Consider the following 23,167-nt stretch of genomic DNA (forward strand, 5'->3'; position numbering starts at 1 on the left):
GACAAATAGCTAGGCTTTGTAAAAATCAAACATTTTTAAGCATTTAATAATCAAAAATATTTAATTTTTGAACCATCCTTGCATTCCTAAAATAAAACCTACTTGATCATTGTATTTTATTCTTTTAATACCTTACTGATTGTTGAGTATTTTATATATAGACATACTGCATTAAGACTGGTCTGTGGTTTTTCCATTTTTATACTATCTTTATACAACTATAATGTTAGACTTTATTTTTCATGGCCTAGAACAGTTTAAATTCCTTTAAATTTTTTTCTCAAAAGTTAAATAACACTCAGTTGTAAATCAAGGTTACCATGTTGGCCTTTTCATTGATAGCTCTTCATTCACCCTAATTTCTTTTATGTCAGTTAATTTATGCAAAATTTCAACTATCTCTTGAATCAATTTTTAAAATTTATATTTTTAGGAAATAACTTCCTTTTAGGCTCCAAATGTATTACTCAGAAATCATCATAATATTCCCTTGAAATTATTTTTGCTTCCCTATCTCAGATTCTCTCCTAAAATTTCCAATTTTGAATATTTTGGTCTATGTTCTTAAGGGTAACTATTGCTTATTTCAAAAGTAGAGCCTTGTATTTGTTTATCCTTTCTATTATTTTCTGTCTGCTTTCTATATCATTTTCTGCATCTATCTTTATTATTTTTTCTTATTTTCATTTGATTTGATTCTTTTTCTAGTTTCTAGAGATGAACACTTATTCATAGTACCTAAGCAGTACATTTTCTAAATACTGTTTTAGCTGTATCCCATAGATTTTTGATGTATACTTTTCATTTTGTATGATTTTTCATTTTTGCAGTTTTCTAGAAAGTATGCAATTTTTACTTGTATTTTTCCCAATGACCCAAATGACTTAAGAAGAAATGCAAACTTTTCCAGTTAGGTTTTATTTTCTGATTTTCTTAGTAAAACCTAACAGCATTGTGACTAGAAATGGTGTCTAGGTTGCACTTTTTGTTTTTGAAATTTAGTCTAATAAATGGTTAATTTTTTAGTGTTTGATCAGTACTTACAACGGTTTTCAGGGTACAGAACTTAAAACCAGTTGGCTGAACCTCACTGTTTATTTTATATCCTTTATACCCTCCTTTTTATACAATTAATCTATCATGGAGTAAAAGATTAACAAAGTCTCATCACTATTTTATCTTTTTTGGTTTTTTATCTCATGTGGCCTTAACTTTATGAATATTGATGTTATGGTTGTTATACAGAGATAGTCATAATATTCATATATTTATTGTGTATTGCACCTTTTCAAATGATAAGGAGTAATGTCTATTTTGTTTATGACCTCTGCCTTATCTGGTATGAAGCCCCTTTGTCCTCACGTTTGCATTATCTGATAACATTTGCATATACTTTATTTTTATCTACTTTGAAGTACTGTCTTAAGTGGAAGTAGTTTGACTTGTCTGAAAATTTTTTCTTTGAATATAAAATTAAATCTATTTACATTCATTGATGTGATAGTTTGCTTAATCTGTCATATTTTGCTTTCCCATTTTAATTTTTAAAGTCACTATGTGTTTCCTTTGCTATTTCATGTAGTTCTTTTGAGATAAAAAAGGTTTCTCTATTTTAAAGTTTACTTTTAAAGTTATAAGTGCATACAATGTCCCTAGTCCACTTTAGACATAGCTATTAATTTTACTGAACAATGTTTTCTTTTCTTTTTTCTCCTTTTTGTCCCTTTTTCCTTTACCACCTAATATTAGTCAATAAGATTATCTTTCTTAGTATTTACCTTTTCATTAAGTACTATCCTTACAGTGTTTTCTACTTAATTTATCTGCTTCAGATAATATTAATTCTCAGCTTCTGATGAACCAATCAGCAAACTTAATCTACTTCCTGGGTTTTTTTCCTCTTTTTCTTCCCCCTTTTTTGGTGGCTGTATCAGTTCTATATTGCCAGTTCATATGCTATTCATATTGTTTCATTCCCATATCTTCTTACATTAAATAGAACCAGTCTTTCGTAGTCATTTCTCTTTGCTGAAGTCTATGCTCTATTAGTTTCCTTAAGAAGGGTTCATGAGAACCTTTCCTGACTTTTTTAAATGATTGGTAATGTTGTACCTTAAGTTTCACTGAACGTAACATTCTTTGTTGGTATTTTCTTTCTTTGAATATCTTACAATTATGTTTCCACCAGCCTTAGGTGTTGATGTTAGGGTCAAAAAATCTGAAGCCAGCTAACATTTTTCTCCTTCTAAGTGATTCAATTTTTTTTTTTTTTTAAACCAGCATACCCCAAAGATGTGTTATGTTCTTTATCTTCAAAGTACATTGACTTTTTATTAGGATAGGGCTTCATATTGATCATTCTGGATAACTGTGTCTGGCACATCAGTTCAGTTCAGTTCAGTCGCTCAGTCGTGTCTGACTCTTTGCGACCCCATGAATCACAGCACGCCAAGCCTCCCTGTCCATCACCATCTCCCGGAGTTCACTCAGACTCGCATCCATCAAGTCAGTGATGCCATCCAGCCATCTCATCCTCTGTCTTCCTCTTCTCCTCCTGCCCCCAATCCCTCCCAGCATCAGAGTCTTTTCCAATGAGTCAACTCTTCGCATGAGGTGGCCAAAGTACTGGAGTTTCAGCTTTAGCATCATTCCTTCCAAAGAAATCCCAGGGCTGATCTCCTTCACAATGGACTGGTTAGATATCCTTGCAGTCCAAGGGACTCTCAAGAGTCTTCTCCAACACCACAGTTCAAAAGCATCAATTCTTCGGCGCTCAGCCTTCTTCACAGTCCAACTCTCACATCCATACATGACCACAGGAAAAACCATAGCCTTGACTAGAGAGACCTTATTCGGCAAAGTAATGTCTCTGTGTCTGGCACATAGTATGCCCATTTGTTGTAGAGATTCTTTTCCCTGTTTTCATCTTTTTTTTTTTTTTTTTTTTTTTTTACTGCTAAGTTCTTGCGAATCTTAAATTCTCTTGAGTGTTTGTTGTATTTTATAGTTTCGATTTTCTCCTTCAAAAATTCCTATTATAAATATGCTGAATCTCCATTGCTGTCCTCTATGTCATTGCTCTGTAAGTTATCTTCAGTTCCATTTGTTTGATTTTCTCATATCTTGTGCTTCCTATAATGTCTAATCTCTTTGTGTTCCAATTTCATTTTGATTTGTAAAAGGGTTTTTTTCCTTACTACTTCCTTTGAGTTCTACAAGCTCACAGTTCATATCCTTTTAATATATCTGAGCTCTTCTATTTCTGCTTTATGATCTTCCTCCCATAGAAGGGATTGTTTTTCTGTGTGCACATTCTCATTTTTGCTTGTTTTCCCCTACATTTGAGCTTGTTGTGTTTTTCTATTTTAGTTTCTTATGGTTTCACATCCCAGCAATTTTTAGAAGGATGCTGGGAGAAAGTGGAGAGCCATTCCTGCCAAATCTCAAAAGCAGAGGTTTTGTTTCAGCATTATCCAAGTTTCCTGCTCAAACGGCTCCTTGATACAGTCCCACCTTCTCTGAACCAAAGCTAGTCTAGGAGGACCACACCTAGCTCTGTGCACAACTCCTCTCTCCTTCCCTGGAATCACTCCCACTGGCATACACTTCAGAATGAATCCTTCACCTTAGGAAGCAGATTTTTTACATTTTTTTTGAGATCTGTCCCAGTGAGCCATTTAGCTATTACCTGTGCTTCTTTCTTGTACTTCCCTCTGGGCAGCTTTGGTTCTCCCCAGATCCTGCGGCACTTGTTAGATACAACGGGGCTTCCTTGGCGGCTCAGAAGGTAAAGAAAGAATCTGCCTGCAATGCAGGAGACCCAGATTTGATGCCTGGATTAGGAAGATCCCCTGGAGAAAAGAATGGCTACCCACCCCAGTATTCTTGCCTGGAGAACTCCATGGACAGAGGAGCGTGGCGGGCTATAGTCCATGGGGTTGCAAAGAGTTGGACACGACTAAGCAACTAACACTTTCACTTTTCAAAGGTTAAGTACTTCAAGGTGTGCTCCTCACTTTCTGGAAGTTGGCTTTTGCTGTTACTTTCTGAAATCTTTCTATCGACTTTACTCCACAGAGCATCTGCTTTTCTCAGCAGAACTGGGGAGTTTGAAGATTATATCAGTACCTAGTTTTACTGGAAATGCAGTCTTTGGGTTCCTTTACTATTTCATTCATCTCATCTCATTTGTATGATATTCAGAAACAGAAAAAAGAAAGTATCTTAGAGTTTTAAGTTTATACTAAAGTCAATACTCATCTCATAGATGAAGAATATGAGGTCCAGAGACATTAAGTAACTTGGTCAAGGACACACAGTTGATAAAAGGTAGAAATGAATTTGAGCACAATTAGACTGACTTCAAAGTCTAACATCTTCAGCGTCTACCTTCCACAGTGCCTTCTAGCCATGGTGCTCTTCACACCACCTCGTTGCCCTTGGAAAGCCGCACTAATCATGGCAGGATTATTTCCCCAACAGAAAACTGAGTGGAGAACAGTCTCTAGGTAGCCACCAGAGTTGGTATCTGATGTGAACTCTAATTATTATTCTAGTTTTAACCATTCTCATCTCATCGTGAATGTTTAGCAAATGTTTTGAGTAGATGACTAAAGAGAGCATATAGAAATATCTCAGAGATATTACAGGCTCTGTTACAAACTACCACAATAAAGTCAATATTGGAATAAAGTGAGTTACACAAATTGCTTAGCTTCCCAGTGCATAGTAACTTATGTTTATACTATACTGTAGTCTATTTAGTATGCAACAGCATTATGTCTAAAAAATAGTGTACATACTTTAATTAAAAACTACTTTATTGCTAAAAGTGCTAACCACTATCTGAGCCTTCAGAGAATTGGACTCTTTTTGCAACAGTACCAGAAACACTGATCACAGATCACAAGAATAAATATAAAAATGAAAAAGTTTGAAATATGCAAGAATTACCCACAAGTGACACAGAGGTATAAAGTGAACAAATGCTGCTGGAAAAACAGCACTGGACAGACATGATTAAAATAAGGTTGCCACAAATGTCCACCTTGTAAAATAAACAATATCTGAGAAATGTGATAAAGCCAAGTATAATAAAATGAGGCATGCTTGCAGAGAGTTTTTAAGGATAAAAAGTCACAGACAAGAGGGGTGGAGAGACCAGGAGGAAAAAGAAAAAGATTTCTATCATAGGACAGACTTTTTACATTAATTTATGCCTAGCCCTAGATACCACCAAATTGCAATTTTAAATTTAGATAATTGGTACTGATGAATAGAGCAAGAAAAATCTCAGTTGTCTATAAGTTACTTGTTTCATGAGTTAACTCTAACCAGGAAATCAACCGAGTTTGTGTCACTTAGGAAACTAGTTACCATTTAAAGAATACTTATTATCAATCAGGCACTTCATTAGATGGTGTAAATTTTTTAAAGAATAAGAATAGCAGCATTAATTAAATTGTTTCTATGTACCAAGAACTATGTTAAGAATTTTACTATATTAAGCCAGGTAATTCCTGTAACATAATGAAGTATGTGCTATTGTTAATCCATCTGAGAGCTATAAAAACAAGTTACAGAGAATTTAAATAATTTTCCCAAGGTCATCCAACTAGAAAGTTCAGAGGCAGAATTTGAATGCAGGCAGTCCTCTGGAGCCAATCTTTTAGCATGACAACTTTCAGGAATGCGTATGTGGTGGCCCAATGGCAGAACTGATTGTATCTCCACCAATTTGCTTCTTAAATAGAAAATACATTATGGTGTTTCCAAGACAACGCTTTGCTCTTTTTACTGTAAACATCAAACATAACGACTTCATCTAAACCATGGTTGCAGTAACCACATATGCTGACTCAGAAAATTCTCTTCTGAGGTTTGAATAACTAATTACCCATTCAATTTATCCACTAGAGATTAGCTATCCCACTAGCACTTCTAACTTAATACATTTTACCCTACTTCTGTTCTTCTTACATTAGTGTCTTTCTCAGTGAAGATCCCCACTACCACACCACACCATCAGTCTGAGTAATGTTTCTATAGTGCAAATTATATCATGTTATTCTCCTGAGCAAAATTCAATGGCTTCCCATCATACTAAAAATGCAATCCAAACTTTGACACAATGCTTGAAACCTATGTCAACAGCTCACTTCCTGCCTATCTCATCTGTCCTTTCATTTCATCCCACCTCTGCTCCAGCCATGCTGGTCTTTTCTTATGGCTTAAAGCCACTGAATTCATTTTTAACTCACAGTATTTGCATTCGTTTTTCTCTTTGCCTAGAATGCTATAAACCCTTAATTCATTCTGATCTAGGCTCAAATACGACCTGTTCAGAGAGGCTTTCCCTAGCCACATTACATAAACTATAAAACAGTCATCCTCCTTGCCCCAATCATTCTCTAACTCTACTGTCTCACTGAGCTTTATTATTTCTTTGTAATACTGAAAATTTAGGAGAAAATATATGTGTATATAAACTTGCCTATTACTTGGCTCTTCGGCTGAAATGTAAGTACCTAAGAGAAGAACTTCATATTGTTTTATCATAATATTCCAACTTTTAGGACAATGACTAAACACAAAGTAGGTCCACAGTATTGCTTGAATGAATTAATCAACCCAATCATCTATCCCAGCAACCGGGTAATTATCTTTGATACTTCTCTCCCCACCCATTTTGTATTCAATTAGCACGTCCAACACAACCCTTAGCTGAGTTCTCTTTACTTAGCCAGATTTAATATTAGCCTCCTAACAGATTTCTAGGACTTCCCTGATAGCTCATTCGGTAAAGAATCCAACTGCAATGCAGGAGACCCCAGTTCAATTCCTGGGTTGGGATGATCCCCTGGAAAAGGAATAGGCTACCTACTCCAGTATTCCTAGACTTCTCTTGTGGCTCAGCTGGTCTTGAATGACATCCTTGTCCCACCCCTCATCCACACTGCTACCACAGAAAGCTTGGTAAAGTACAGAACAAAACGAAGATTAGTTCATGACACTCCTTCCTATAATGCATCAGCAGTCCTGGTAGCTTTCAGTACAAAACTCAGTCATCTTAGTTCAGCCCTCAGGCCCTTAATGATGTAACCTCCTGCCTACATTTCTAATCTCACATCTCATACCTTCCTAGCAAGCTTTATCATTTGGCAATATTCTGTGCATATTACTACATATTATTGCTGGGGAGGTTGGCACTATCATGATTCTATTAGGAATGGATAACTGGACACACCACATATGGGACTTTCCTAGATTCCTCTCCCTGAGTATCTTTTCCAGACTGATTTAATCTGTATCCTTTTGCTGACATCTACTATACCTGAGAGTATAAAAGATTTCCCTGAGTTCTGTGAATCCTTCTAGAGCATTGCTGAGACTGAAAATGGTCTTTGGGATCCTCAAATTTGCAGTTGGTGTCAAAGGAAGTGTGGTCTTTGCAACTGCCCCCTAATTTATACTAATTTATGCATTTTTTCTCAATGATTTATCTTCTCATTCTATATTTTCTATCCTTGACATTTAACTTTCCTTTAATTTCTTGCTATATCAAAGCTTAAAAAAAACGCATTCTTTCAGAGTCCTGATAAGAATGTCCCTTCATGCCAAATTTACTCATCTGACAAGACAGTTCAGGTGATACCTCCTCTTTAGGCATCAGTGCAATTTTTGGTTTGTTGTTGTTCTGTTACAAACTAATGACAAATAGGGGGCTTCACAAGCAGCGCTAGTGGAAAGGAACCCACTTGCCAACACAGGAGACACAAGAGATGTGGTTTGATCTCCAGGTCAGGAAGATCCTCTGTAGTAGGAAATGGCAACCAACTGCAGTATTCTTGCCTGGAAAACTCCATGGACGGAGGAGCCTGGAGGATTACAGTCCATGGGGTAGCAAAGAGCGAGACACAACTCATATGTGTATGTATGAGCACAGATTTGCATAATGACAAATAGATCCTTTCTCATGGTGGAGAGTTCTGACAAAATGTAGTCCAGTGGAGAAGGGAAGGGCAAACCACTTTAGTATTCTTGCCTTGAGAACCCCATGAACAGTGTGAAAAGGCAAAAAGATAGGACAGTGAAAGGTGAACTCCCCAGGTGGGTAGGGGCCCAATATGCTACTGGGGATCAGTGGAGAAATAACTCCAGAAAGAATGAAGAGATGGAGCCACAGCAAAAACAATACCCAGCTGTGGATGTGACTGGTGATGGAAGTAAAGTCAGAGGCTGTAAAGAGCAATAGTGCATAGGAACCTGGAATGTTAGGTCCATGAATCAAGGCAAATTGGAAGTGGTCCAACAGGAGATGACAAGAGCGAACATCGACATTTTAGGGATCAGTGAACTAAAATGGACTGGAATGGGTGAATTTAACTCAGATAACCATTACATCTACCACTGTGGGCAAGAATCAAGAATCCCTTAGAAAAAATGTAGTAGCTATCATAGTCAACAAAAGAGTCCAAAATGCAGTCAGTTCAGTTCAGTCGCTCAGTCGTGTCTGACTCCTTGAGACCCCATGAACCACAGCACATCAGGCCTCCTTGTCCATCACCAACTCCCGGAGCTACCAAACCCATGTCCATTGACTGGGTGGTGCCATCCAACCATCTCATCCTCTGTCATCCCCTTCTCCTACTGCCCTCAATCTTTCTCAATATCAGGGTCTTTTCAAATGGGTCAGCTCTTTGCATCAGGTGGCCAAAGTATTGGAGTTTCACCTTCAACATCAGTCCTTCCAATGAACAAACAAGACTGATTTCCTTTAATATGAACTGATTGGATCTCCTTGCAGGCCAAGGGACTCTCAAGAGTCTTCTCCAACACCAAAGTTCAAAAGCATCAATTCTTCAGCACTCAGCTTTCTTTATAGTCACAACTCTCACATCCATACATGACCACTGGAAAAACCATAGCCTTGACTAGACGGACCTTTGTTGGCAAAGTAATGTCTCTGCTTTTTAATACACTGTCTAGGTTTGTCATAACTTTCCTTCCATGGAGTAAGCGTCTTTTACTTTCATGGCTGCAGTCACCATCTGCAGTGATTTTGGAGCCCAGAAAAATAAAGTCTGACACTGTTTCCACTGTTTCCCCATCTATTTCCCATGAAGTGATGGGACCAGATGCCATGATCTTCGCTTTCTGAATGTTGAACTTTAAGCCAACTTTTTCACTCTCCTTTTTCACTTTTATCAAGTGGCTCTTTAGTTCTTCTTCACTTTCTGCCACAAGCATGGTATCATCAGCATATCTGAGGTTATCGATATTTCTCCTGGCAATCTTGATTCCAGCCTGTGTTTCTTCCAGCCCAGCATTTCTCATGATGTACTCTGCATATAAGTTAAATAAGCAGGGTGACAATATACAGCCTTGATGTACTCCTTTTCCTATTTGGAACCAGTCTGTTGTTCCATGTCCATTTATTGCCAAATTCAGACTGAAATTGAAGAAAGAGGAGAAAACCACTAGACCATTCAGGTCTGACCTAAATCAAATCCCTTATGACTATACAGTGGAAGTGAAAAATAGATTTAAGGGACTAGATCTGATAGAGTGCCTGATGAACTATGGACATAGGTTTGCAACATTGTACAGGAGATAGGAATCAAGACCATCCCCAAGAAAAAGAAATGCCAAAAAGCAAAATGGCTGTCTGAGGAGGCCTTACAAATAGCTGTGAAAAGAAGGGAAGCAAAAAGCAAAGGAGAAAAGGAAACATATAAGCATCTGAATGCAGAGTTCCAAAGAATAGCAAGGAGAAATAAAAAGCCTTCCTCAGCAATCAATGCAAAGAAATAGAGGAAAACAGTAGAATGGGAAAGATTAGAGATCTCTTCAAGAAAATTAGAGATGCCAAGGGAACATTCATGCAAAGATGGGCTCAATAAAGGACAGAAATGGTAGGGACCTAACAGAAGCAGAAGATATTAAGAAGAGGTGGTAAGAATGCACAGAAGAACTATACAAAAAAGATCTTCATGACCCAGATAACAATGGTATGATCACCAACCCAGAACCAGTCATCCGGGAATGTGAAGTCAAGTGGGCCTTAGGAAGCACCACTACGAACAAAGTTAGTGGAGGTGATGGAATTCCAGTTGAGCTGTTTCAAATCCTAAAAGATGATGCTGTGAAAGTGCTGTACTCAATGTGCCAGGAAATTTGGAAAACATAACAGTGGCCACTGGACTAGAAAAGGTCAGTTTTCACTACAATCCTAGAGAAAGGCAATGCCTAAGAAGGCTGAAACTATCACACAATTGTACTCATCTCAGCGCTAGTAAAGTAATGGTTAAAATTCTCCAAGCCAGGCTTCAGCAATACATGAACTGTGAACTTCCAGATGTTAAAGCTGGACTTAGAAAATGCAGAGGAACCAGAGATCAAATTGCCAACATCTATTGGATCATCAAAAAGGCAAGAGAGTTCCAGAAAAACATTTACTTCTGCTTTATTGACTATGCCAAAGCCTTTGACTGTTTGGATCACAATAAACTGTGGAAAATTATGAAAAAGATGAGACTACAAGACCACCTGACCTGACTCCTGAGAAATCTGTATGCAGGTCAAGAAGCAACCGTTAGAACCAGACGTGGAACAATGAACTGGTTCCAAATTGGGAATGGAGTATGTCAAGGCTGTATAGTCACCCTGCTTATTTATATGCAGAGTACATCATGCGAAATGCCGGGCTAGATGAAGCACAAGCTGGAATCAAGATTGCCGGGAGAAATATCAAAAACCTCAGATATGCAGATGACGCCAACCTTATGGCAGAAAGCGAAGAAGAACTAAAGAGCCTCTTGAAGAAGGTGAAAGACGAGAGTGAAAAATTTGGCATAAAACTCAACATTCAGAAAATGAATATCATGGTCTCTAGTCCCATCACTTCATGGCAACAGATGGGGAAACAATGGAAACAGGACAAGCTTTATTTTGGGGAGCTCCAAAATCACTGCAGATTGTTACTGCAGCCATGAAATTGAGAGATGCTTGCTCCTTGGAAGAAAAGTTAGGACCAACTTAGACAGCATATTAAAAAGCAGAGACATTACTTTGCCAACAAAGGTCCATCTAGTCAAAGCTATCACTTTTCCAGTAGTCATGTATGGATGTGAGAGTTAGACTATAAAGAAAGCTGAGCACTGAAGAATTGATGCCTTTGAACTGTGGTGTTGGAGAAGACTCTTGAGAGTCCCTTGGCCTGCAAAGAGATCAAACCAGTCCATCCTAAAGGAAATCAGTCCTGAATATTTATTGGAAGGACTGATGCTGACTCTGAAACTCCAATACTTTGGCCACCTGATGTGAAGAACTGACTCATGAAAAAGACCCTGATGCTGAGAAAGATTGAAGGTGGAAGGGGAAGGGGACGACAGAGGATGATATGGTTAGATGGCATCACCAACTTGATGGAAGTGAGTTTGAGTAAGCTCCGGGAGTTGGTGATGGACGGGGAAGCCTGGTGTGCTGCAGTCCATGGGGTCGCACAGATTCGGACACAACTGAGTGACTGAACTGACTGAATAAAAATCAGTCTTCTAAGCCTGCAAGGCTAATGCCAGATATAAACACAGACATTTCAACCTTACTTGCCTTTCATTTGAAACCTGTATAATAAGCAGTATTGATATTATCACTAGCTAAGAGAAAAGAATTATGGGCAGAGGGAAGATGAGGGAGAGATGAAAAGAGAGATAGACAGGAAGTGGGGGGAGGGAGAAAAAAAGGAGAAATGGCATCTCTGTAGATGCTAAAACTATGACTCATACCCAAGCATGTAACTCACTCCAGTGGCTATGTAATTGACTCTCTGGTGTAGAAAATAATGTCTAAACCAACAGACAAGGAGAGTCTATGTCTATACTTGTTTCCTCAAATCCTGTGTGTGCTAAGCCACTTCGGTCGCCTCTAACTCTTTGTGACCATATGGACCAGAGCCCACCAGGCTCCTCTGTCCATAGGATTCTCCATGCAAGAATACTGGCATGGGTTGCCATGCCCTCCTCCAGGGGATCTTCCCAACCCAAGGACTGAACCCACAGCTTACATCTCTAGTACACAAGAGCCAAAGACCCATTTTACCTTTCACCTGTCAACATTCAACAATACTCTATCACAAACTGGAGGAACAAGGATAGCATCATGTTTCTCTTCCAAAATGTAAAAATTCTTACACCTCTTAGAAGTTGGTAACACAAAAGATTTCAAAGAAAGTTATCAATTTTCAGATAATAAGTTATGAGTAATCTCATTTAATGGAGTGTAATAAAATACAGTATTCACTCATTATTAAATAACTTATAAAATAGCACTCGTGTTAGTTGCTCAGTTGTGTCTGACTCTTCAAGACCCCATGAACTAGAGTCCACCAGGCTCCTCTGTCCATGGAATTTTCCAGGCAAGAATGTTGGAGCAGATTTGCCATTTCCTTTTCCAGGGGATCTTTCTAACCTAGTGATCCAACCCCTGCCTCCCACATTGCAGGCACATTCTTTACCAACTGGGTCACCGGGAAAGCACTTAATTTTGACAAGTTTTCATTGTTTAAAATTTTCATATATGTTGGTCAATTAAGTCCCCAAAGCTATATTTTTTTCATCTGTAGGAATGAAAAAATAAACTGATTGTCTAAAATAAAATCAGAGTTGTAAATCAGAAAGATCATACAGGCCTTAATATACTTTTCCTTGGCAAATTACCCAAATTGACTGGATTAACTAGGTAAGCACCCACTACCCACTTTCTACTGTTCTGTATAATCTCAGCCAAATCGTCTTGCCAGAATTAAGACTCAAAGATAGTGCAACTACAAATTGACACTTTCCATGGGCACTTGCCATCTACCTCTACACGGATTTAACCATGTTCTGCTATAGTTGCTGATCTTCAACACCCTCTGAAAGGAATTCAGGGTGGAGAGCAAAAATGAGCCATTTTGTGCTCTGAGAAAAACTGGCAGAACAGGTCATCAGATAGTTAGATATTTTCAGAAGCCGATTTTATGAGCCTAATTCTTGTATCTCCTCATGTCTAGAAAAGCAGTAAAGTCCTTCATGGTAACAAATGTTCATGATTAGCAGAAGCCTTCTGCAAAAAAATATATGCTTGACTGCATGTATTTCCCCTTCATCAAAATTATGTATATATTATGTATGGATGTGAGAGTTACACTATAAAGAAAGCTGAGTGCTGAAGAATTGATGCTTTTGAACTGTGGTATTGGAGAAGACTCTTGAGAGTCCCTTGGATTGCAAAGAGATCCAACCAGTCCATCCTATAGGAGATTAGTCCTGGGTGTTCATTGGAAGGTCTGATGTTGAAGCTGAAACTCCAATAGTTTGGCCACCTCATGCGAAGAGCTGACTCATTTGAAAAGACCCTGATGCTGAGAAAGATTGAGGGCAGGAGGAGAAGGGGATGACAGAGGATGAGATGGTTGGATGGCATCACTGACTCAATGGACATGAGTTTGGGTAGGGTCCGGGAGTTGGTGTCGGACAGGGAGGCCTGGCGTACTACAACTCATGGGGTCGCAAAGAGTCAGACATGACTGAGCGACTGAACTGAACTGACCTTCCTCCTGCCTCTTTTGCAGCAGTTCCCCACAGCTGTCTAAAATGGTGTCTCTCCAAGACTTCAGTCCTCATTTTGCCCCATATAAAACTTAATTTTCACAATAGGCTTCCTGGATTCCAGCTCACTGAGTTAAGGAACTAAAGACATTGTTTAAAACCAACTTTTAATTTCTTCATACTACTGGTATATGGAAAAAGGAAGTTGTTCAGAGTATTTTTTTTCCTACTGAATTTATCATATACTCATCATATACATAACAGCTATGCACTAAGCACTTTACATGTGTTATCTCATCTTATCCACACAATGACCTTCTTCTTACATGGTAAGAATTATTACCATCTTCATTTTGAAGTCCTGAAATCGAGGCTCAAAGAATGTAAGAAGCTTGATCCAGGTCATATAACTGATAGGCACTAGAACCTGGGCACAGACCCAGGCTGCTGGTTCCAGAGGACCTGCACCACAATCACTGGGTATGTTCAAAAAGGAAATGTGACTTTAAAAAGTATTCTTAATATAAATACACCTATTTTGGGTAAAGAAATAAAAGCAACTTATTTATAAAATCAGGCTTCCTTGGTGGACTAGTGGTACAGAATCTGCCTTCAATGCAGGAGACCTGGGTTCAATCCCTGGGTCAGGAAGATCCCCTGGAGAAGGAAATGGCAGCCCAGCTCACTCCAGCATTCCTGCCTGGAGAATTCCATGGACAGAGGAGCCTGGTGGGTTACAGTCCTTGGGGTTGCAAAGAGTCAGACATGACTTAGCAACTAAACAGCAACAACAGCAATTTGTAAAACGAGCAATGAAGCTTTACCTACGTGAAAAATTTTTGGTTAAGTGTCGGGGTTTTCACAGAAAATGCTTGGAGTTCCTGCAACTAGAATGAGCTGCTTCCTACACACACATTTTGGGTTAATACTTCCACAGAAAATATCTTTTGGAGACAAGTATTTTACACAGATTTCTACACATGTGGTTTGCACACCAAGCAATCATGAACTGGAGAATGCTGTGTATATTGACAATTAGTTTACATGCCATATGGTGTAACGTATTATGTAGAGGTGTTACAACTATGCTTATCTCCCTGGCCACCAACCCACCAACCACATAAGGAAAGTAGACTGTATTATGTAAGAAAAGGGATCATTATCTGCCAAATTCTCAGAAGACTCAACCTTAAACAATTTTCTTTTGAAGTATAATAGAATCATTTTTTCATTTGGTTATATCAAAACTATGGTTATAAAACAAATGATTTATGTTTATTAATATAATACTTTAATGGTCTTAGCTATGCTAAAATGTAAATGAATAACAAAACATGGAAAATAACAGATGCTTATCTCTGCTCAGTCTTAAAATTTCACTAAAATGGGAATAAGAAAATGTGGTTTAAAACCATATGGGCAAAGCGAAAGGGTAGAAGAGACAACAGCAGGTAAGAGACATCAACAAATTTTTGAAAAATGAAAAACAGAGGAAGGAATTAGCAGAGCTGAGAAAACTGAACACTAAGGGCTTGCAGAAGCAATAAATAATAACAGGCAGGCCAGTTCACAAGGCAAAGTCCTGACAAAGCTCAAGAACCAAATGCACCAAATCACTGAATTCAGCATAAGGCATCATTTGTGGGAGGAGGAGGGCTTGAGAGTCTGTATAAGAAGCTTTGAGAGTAAAATTGAAGATTAAAGCTTACTTATGTACTAGAGAGACACTGCATAAATCCTAGCAAAAGATGGAAGAGAAGTGCCATAATGAGAAAAAGTGAATTCAGTAAAAATCTACATACTAAACGGTGAGACCACCACCTTTTCCCCTCATAAGAACCTCTTTATATTGTTTAACTCCAATAACAGTGGCAACCAGGATTATATTCTACAAGTAAGAAATTGGAGGATTCTTCTCTGAACAAACTGGATAGCCTTAGACATTTGCAGTCCAACAACAAGCTGGCCGGCAAAGCTCCTAATTTTTCACACTCTAGGTAAAATATGCCAGTTAAAAAGCCCACACATGAAAAATGAGTTTCCAAGCATATTTTTATTGCCTTGCTTTTAAATTAAAACACAAGTACTAGAGACTTAAGAACTTTTCCAACATAAAAGACAGATTAAAGAAAACCAAAACTTGTGGGAAACAAAGATAATACAGGGAGCAGAACAAAACTTCAACAAAATTATTTTTATCTTTGGAGAGCTGAGTAGATATTGCATCAAAGAAATAAGAACAAAATTTAAGGCACAATCAGAGTGAGAAATCTCTTAAAAATTTAAATACAGCATTAGTAAAAAAAATTAAAATATTTGAGAATAGTGACTAATGAAAATCTGATATAAAATGGAAAGAAAATAAAAATGGAAAATCAGAGCTAAATAAATAAATAAAAATAAGGCACTCAATCCAGGAGATCAATATCTGACCAACAGAACTTGCAGAGAGAAGAAATAAATATGTCAGAGAGACAAAACTAAGATAGGAAAATTCCCAGAAAATGAAAAATGTTTCTATTACATTGAAAAGGCCTAATGATTACCCATCAGAATATATTGAAAAAAGACCTGTGCCAAAACACATTATTGCAAAATTGTAAAATATTGGGGATAAACATGATCCTAAGGTTTAAAGTGGAAAGTTAAAAGGTAACATATAAAAAATCAAGAATTAGTAAAACATCAGATTTCTTAACTGCAAGCCAAAAGACAATTGATGCAAAAAATAGTTAAAAATTCCGACCAACAACTATTTATAGCCTAAAGTTCTATACCCACCCGAACTCCCGTCAAGAAAATGAGTAAAATACAAAAAAAAAAAAAAAAAAAAATCTCAGAAATGCAATGTTACAAGGAGTATACCATCTAAGTACACATTCTCAGGATGCTACCAGATGATATGCTCCACTCAAATTAGGTAATGGACAATGAAAAAGGAAAATGAGTTCCAAGACACTGGATCTAACACAGATGAGAGACATCAATTCTACAAACAATTAGACAGCTCTCAGTCCATTGCAACAGAATGTTAGTTTCCAGAAGAAATATCTCCAAGGGTGGGAAAAAAATCAAATGATTAGAGTATGTGGTGCATTTTTTAAAAAATATTTTTCAAACAAGTTTTAAAACTCTTTTGGGATATCTGAGAATTAGTGATAGTGCCATAGAACACAAAGCAACAACAACAACAACAACAAAAAGAGGAAACGAGAAAATTGAGAGACTAGAAGAAGAAGAGGGGGCATTAGTTCAGTTCAGTCACTCCATCATGTCCGACTCTATGTGACCCCATGGACTGCAGCGCACCAGGCTTCCCCGTCCATCACCAACTCCCGGAGCTTACTCAAACTCATGTCCATAGAGTCAGTGATGCCATCCAACCATCTCATCCTCTGTCATCCCCTTCTCCTCCTGCCTTCAATCTTTTCCAGCATCAGGGTCTTTTCAAATGAGTCACCTCTTCAGGTGGCCAAAGTATTGGAGTTTCAGAGTCAGCATCAGTCCTTCCAACGAATGTTCAGGACTGATTTCCTTTAGGATGGACTGGTTGGATCTCCTTCCAGTCCAAGGGACTCTCAAGAGTCTTCTCCAACACCACAGTTCAAAAGCATCAATTCTTCAGCACTCAGCTTTCTTCATAGTCCAACTCTCACATCCATACATGACTACTGGAAAAACCATAGCTTTGACTAGACAGACCTTTGTTGGCAAAAAAATGTCTCTGCTTTCTAATATGCTGTCTAAGTTGGTCATAACTTTTCTTCCAAGGAGAAAGCATCTTTTAATTTCATGGCTTCAGTCACCATCTGCAGTGATTTTGGAGCCCCAGAAAATAAAGTCAGCCACTGTTTCCACTGTTTCCCCATCTATTTGCCATGAAGTGATGGGACCAGATGCCATGATCTTCATTTTCTCAATGTTGAGTTTTAAGCCAACTTTTCCACTCTCCTCTTTCACTTGCATCAAGAGGCTCTTTAGTTCTAATCTGCTTTCTGCCATAAATTTGGTATAAGTTTGGTATCATCAGCATATCTGAGGTTATTGATATTTCTCCCAGCAATTTTGATTCCACCCTGTGCTTCATCCAGTCCAGCATTTTGCATGATGTACTCTGCATACAAGTTAAATAAGCAGGGTGAGAATATACAGCCTTGATGTACTCCCAGGACAACTCACCTTGTGCCAATGTTATCTCATAAAGCATGTTGTGGGTGAGGGGCCTGGGAATTTTGAGACACTCTCTTTCTCTAATTAGGAGCCAGCTAGTAGCTATATAGCGGAGCATGGCTCTGGAATGACTTTGAGGAGATACCCCACGTCCAAGGTCAGAGAAGCCCCAGCAAGACGGTACGCACTGGCGTGGCATCTGCATGGCACTGGAGCGGCTCTGAGGAGATAACCCACATTCAAGGGCAAAGGAGAAGCCCCAGCAAGATGGTAGGAAGGGCGAAATTGCATTTAGAATCAAACCCCATACCCACCAGAGACACTCTGAGGGCTCAAACAAACCTTGTGCATACCAAGACCCAGAGACCCCACAGAGACTGAGGCAGAACTGTGTTTGAGGGTCTCCTGTAGAGGTACAGTGGACTGCTGCAGGGGCAGGGGCTCTGGGTGCAGTAGACGTGGGTATGGCATAAGCCCTCTTGGAAGAAGGTCGCCATTAACCCCACCATGGAGCCACCAGAACTCACACAGGACTAGGGAAACAGACTCTTGGAGGGCACAAATAAAACTTTGTGTGCCCCAGGACCCAGGAGAAAGGAGCAATGACCCCAGAAGAGACTGACCCAGACTTGCCTGTGAGTGTCCAGGAGTCTCTGGCAGAGGCGTGGGTCAGTGGTGGCCTACTGTAGGATTGGGGCCCTGAGTGCAGTAGTGCCTACAAGGACCTTTTGAAGGAGGTTGCCATTATCTTAATTACCTCACCATAGTTTGGCCTCAAGTCAAATAACAGGGAGGGAACACAGCCTGCTCATCAATAGAAAATTGGATTAAAGAGTTACTGAGTATGGCCCCACCCATCAGAACAAGACCCAGTTTCCCTCTCAGTCAGTTTCTCCCATCAGGAAGCTTCCATAAGCCTCTTATCCCTCTCCATCAGAGAGGAGACAGACTGAAAACCACAATCACAGAAAACTAACCAATCTGATCACGTGGGCCACAGCCTTGTCTAAGTCAATGAAGGAGGGGCATGGGATAGTATAAAAATGTTAAATACTCATCATCAAAAAAAGGAAGTCAATATAATATTCAAGCATATTATTAAGAACTATGGATAGTAAAGCCAAAAGAAAGTGCTAAGAGTTTGGGTAAAGAATTGCAGGATTAGATAAGGTCAGGGAATATTATTTTCTGTTACATGTTTTGCAGCTCAACTTGATTTTTAAACTGTATACTTGTACTAATACTTTGATACTTTAAGTTTTGGAAACTACTGTAAGCACCAATAAATATATTTGTTTCTGAAAACTCTAATTTGGGATCATCTCTTTCAAGGAGGCATCTTCAGCAGTGTTAAGGTTACAAATATCATTTGTAACCATTATCAAATCACAATTTCTCTGAAAATATTTTTCTAGCCTCCTGATTAGACATTGTATCATCCTATTTCAACAACAACAATTTTAGGAAAATAGTACTTCTAAGTTTCTGATAACATACCACAATTTTCATTTCATTTTTTTGCTCGAAAGTATTCAATTTTATAAAATCAAAGAAGTTTTTAAAATATTTTTCTTTTTGTTGAGAACTCAAAATAAAATTGTACGGATATGTGAAATTTTAAAAGGTGTTCACCCTGAAATAAAACAGCACATTTTGTATTCTATAAATGAAACCTTAAGGTTAAAAGAAAGATATTTCTTTCATATACTCCCTTCACTGGTTCTGAATTTTTTAAAATGTATTCATAAATATTCAGTTTTCCTTCTTCATTTAGGTTTTCAATATTTTGATAATGACACATTTTATAAATTACTAAACTCATAACACCAACAGATGGCAATTGTAAAGCAATGGGATTTATAATGGAAAGAGGTGTTTTTTTTTGGTTTGATTTTGGTTTTGGTTTTTATTGGGGCAGGGGGCCCGAATAGTGCAGCTGTGACATACCCAGATTCAGACCTTAGCTATGTAAGCCTGGACCAGCACCTTCCTTGAGCCTCAGTTTCTTCATCTATAATAATCACCCTACTGGTTCATTATGAGGATTAGAATAGCATATGTAAAGTTCCAGCAAAAGACAACACATGAAATAGATATTAATAATGACAATTCTCCTTTCCTTATCTTCTCTGTTGTCCAAGAGGCTTAATTTTAAAGACTCTGTAGACTCTGCAGTCTAAGTACCTGAGTTCAAATCTTAGTTGTCCCATTTATTATTAGCCTGCAACCCTTGCGGTAGTTATTTATTCTTCTTAACCTTGGACTCAGGAATTCATGGGTGTAATTATAAAAACCCTGCAATGGAGCGGTGACGAAGAAAACATATATCCTGCTAGCACAGTGACTGGTACTTAACAAGTTCTCAGAAACTAACTAATAAAAACAAGAAATTGAAAGATAGTTTCTCTCTGCAGTTCAGCTCAGTTCAGTTGCTCAGCTGTGTCTGACTCTTTGCGACCCCATGGACTGCAGCACGCCAGGCTTCCCTGTCCATCACCAACTCCCAGAGCTTGCTCAAACTCATGTCCATCGAGTCGGTTATGCCATCCAACCATCTCATCCTTGGTTGTCCCTTTCTCCTCCTGCCTTCAAACTTTCCCTTTTAGTTTAGCAAACTAAAGTAACAAATGACTTGGTCAAGAATAGCACTTCATGAAGTTACATGTGACCTAATTTAATGACCTTCCCATAAAAGACAATTAGAAAATGCCTTCTGTGATACATTTTAATCCATATTTGTGTTACTTGACAGAATACTTACCTTTGTCCACCTATCAGTTTGGTCAGAGTACCACCCCTCTGTGCTCTTTCTACCTACAGCTATTTTACTAATATTATTCAATAAATTGACCAAATTGACAAGTGACTCCTCGCTCATTGAAAAGTTGGTTCTATCAAGTGAGCACTTTTTTTTTACCCTTTGACAACGGCACATGTTTTTTTTTTTTTTTTTTCACTTTGGAACCAGAGGCATTATTTTTTATTCACATTTCAATTACTGGCAATCAGGATATTATGTGGTAAGCAGAAAATATTATTTAAATGCTGTTTAATAAATGAATAAATTAGGATATACATAGATACCAGAAACTCTATCACCATACTATCAGAGCAACTAGCTACCAAACAAAAACAAAATTTGAACTATTTTCCAAATCTCTCCATTTGAATTAAATGAAATCCCAAGCCCACTAGTATGCAAAATTTTGTTTCTTAATGATGTAAGTCTAGATGGAACATTTAGCATACGCTTGCGTTGTTTCAAGAAGTGCAAAGGTAATTCAGTCACAGTTTGCCACCCTCAATAACTCCCACTTAGAATGAAGTCACAAACAAAGTCTTTTTACTATACAAAACTTCCCTTTTACAGAGAGTTTTCTTAAAAATGTAAGTAATTTCACAGACAGATGATATGAGTAATTTCTTAAAGGTCATATTTCCCCCCAAATTGGTTTTTTCACCCTTACATTCTCATTGTCCTCTGTAAAGAATTTTTTATTCCTTAATGCTGAATTTAAGGTTATAATGACTTTAAAATTATATACTTTTGCTTTCGGAAATCCAATTTTTTACATAAACAAATAAGTAACAAGGTAACATTCTTACCTTGATCTTGTGCATGAACAGTACCCCCTGACACACATAGTACAATAAAATGAAGAAGCAGTTTCCTAAAAATAAAGAAAAAATTGGGAAAAACTTAGTTGGACATTTATGACCTATAAGTTATAAAACCCAAAATAAACTCTGCTGCAACTGCTACTGCTACTGCTAAGTCACTTCAGTCGTGTCCAACTCTGAGCGACCCCATAGATGGCAGCCCACCAGGCTTCCCTGTCCCTGGGATTCTCCAGGCAAGAACACTGGAGTGGGTTCCATTTCCTTCTCCAATGCAGGAAAGTGAAAAGTGAAAGTGAAGTCGCTCAGTAGTGTCCAACTCTTAGCGACCCCACAGACTGCAGCCTACCAGGCTCCTCCATCCGTGGGATTTTCCAGGCAAGAGTGCTGGAGTGGGGTGCCATTGCCTTAGTAAAGGATTAAGAATGAAGCTATTTTTAATTAACACAGTATTTTAATACTAATACTGATTAAAAGCAAGAGCCCTGAATTCAAGTTTTGGTTTTGCCACTATGTGTCTTGGGCACCCTATTTAATAATCACTCTGTGCCCTAGTGTTTCCATTCATTAAATCCATCTCATAAGGTTTTTTGAAGATTAACTAAAAAGCTTCATTTCAAGTACCCAAAATAGTACCTGGCACAGAGGAAAAACTCAGTAAATGTGAACTAATACAGGTGAAATTATTATAAGTGGTATATATTATGTCAAATCACCACAAATGCAATTTTATACAAATTAAAATTATTGGCAGATTGGCACAAAATACAACTTACAGTCACTTAACTACAGTTATTATAAATTTATGGGATCAGTTATTTGTTTAAACATTTTTATATAAGATCTATGTGAAAATTATATTCAAATCACTTGTACTAGATTCACGACTGATTCTAAAAATATAACAACCTGTAGATATCAGCAATGACCACTGTGATTAGCATAATTGTAAACACCATACTCAAACCAACTACAAATCAAAATGTTCATTCACATTGATTAGTGACATAGAAAATACTTTACAATTTTTTAGCTTAATCAAACTTTTCATAGATTTTGTTGATTAGTCTTCATAATCAGCTTTATCTACCTCTCAGCTGAAAATCAGAGATAGTTTCAAAAAGTAATGAGCATGCTGAAAATATTTTATGATCTAGTTTTTCTTGCTAATATAGACTCTGATTCTGTTCAGTCTAACCCACAGACTCCCCAAATGATATTTCTGAAAACACAGTTCTGCAAGGAGTGATGACAAAGCCCTTTGAAAATCATTTTTAGGTTCCTGCTGTGCTAGCAGTAATCGGTACATTTTCTATATATCATCAAAGCTATGTTTTTACCTTTGTCAACAAGAATAAGGAACATGTTAATGTAAAAAAGTGAGCCAATAGAAAATTATACTATTTATTTATGTCAGACATGACTGAGCGATTTCACTTCAGTATATAAAATGCATACTATAAAATTATACTATTTGAACAGAACAGTTTTTAATAGACTTTGATAAAAAACTGTTATTAACTATAAAAATCAATTTTAAATCATAGAAATTTCAACTGATATGTGCAAATAGTTGAACCATCTATTTTAATGAAGCCTATAATAGTTTCCCATATATGGTGTCATCCATGAGATGTTTCTCAAATGTTAGTCTGCCAACATTTTTGGGTTCTTGTGGAAAATCCAGATTCTGGGCCTTCCCAGAGACTTCATAAATTTGAAGTGGATCCTCAGCATGTACACATTTTTAACCAAGTGATCTAATACTGACTGTGTATGTACCAAACTCT

At 37.8% G+C, this 23,167-nt stretch overlaps 1 protein-coding gene across 1 annotated transcript in view; it reads right to left on the reverse strand.

Annotated features, from left to right (window-relative positions):
* The window catches only part of COL24A1 (collagen type XXIV alpha 1 chain), a 396,719-nt gene that overhangs the window by 363,033 nt on the left and 10,519 nt on the right, over positions 1-23,167 (reverse strand). Inside the window, exon 3 of the mRNA XM_018045691.1 lies at positions 21,366-21,430. Coding sequence (XP_017901180.1) covers positions 21,366-21,430 — 65 coding nt within the window. The remainder of the gene's footprint in view (positions 1-21,365; positions 21,431-23,167) is intronic.

This window comes from Capra hircus, chromosome 3 (genome assembly GCF_001704415.2).
Source record: "Capra hircus breed San Clemente chromosome 3, ASM170441v1, whole genome shotgun sequence".
Taxonomy (NCBI): domain Eukaryota; kingdom Metazoa; phylum Chordata; class Mammalia; order Artiodactyla; family Bovidae; genus Capra; species Capra hircus.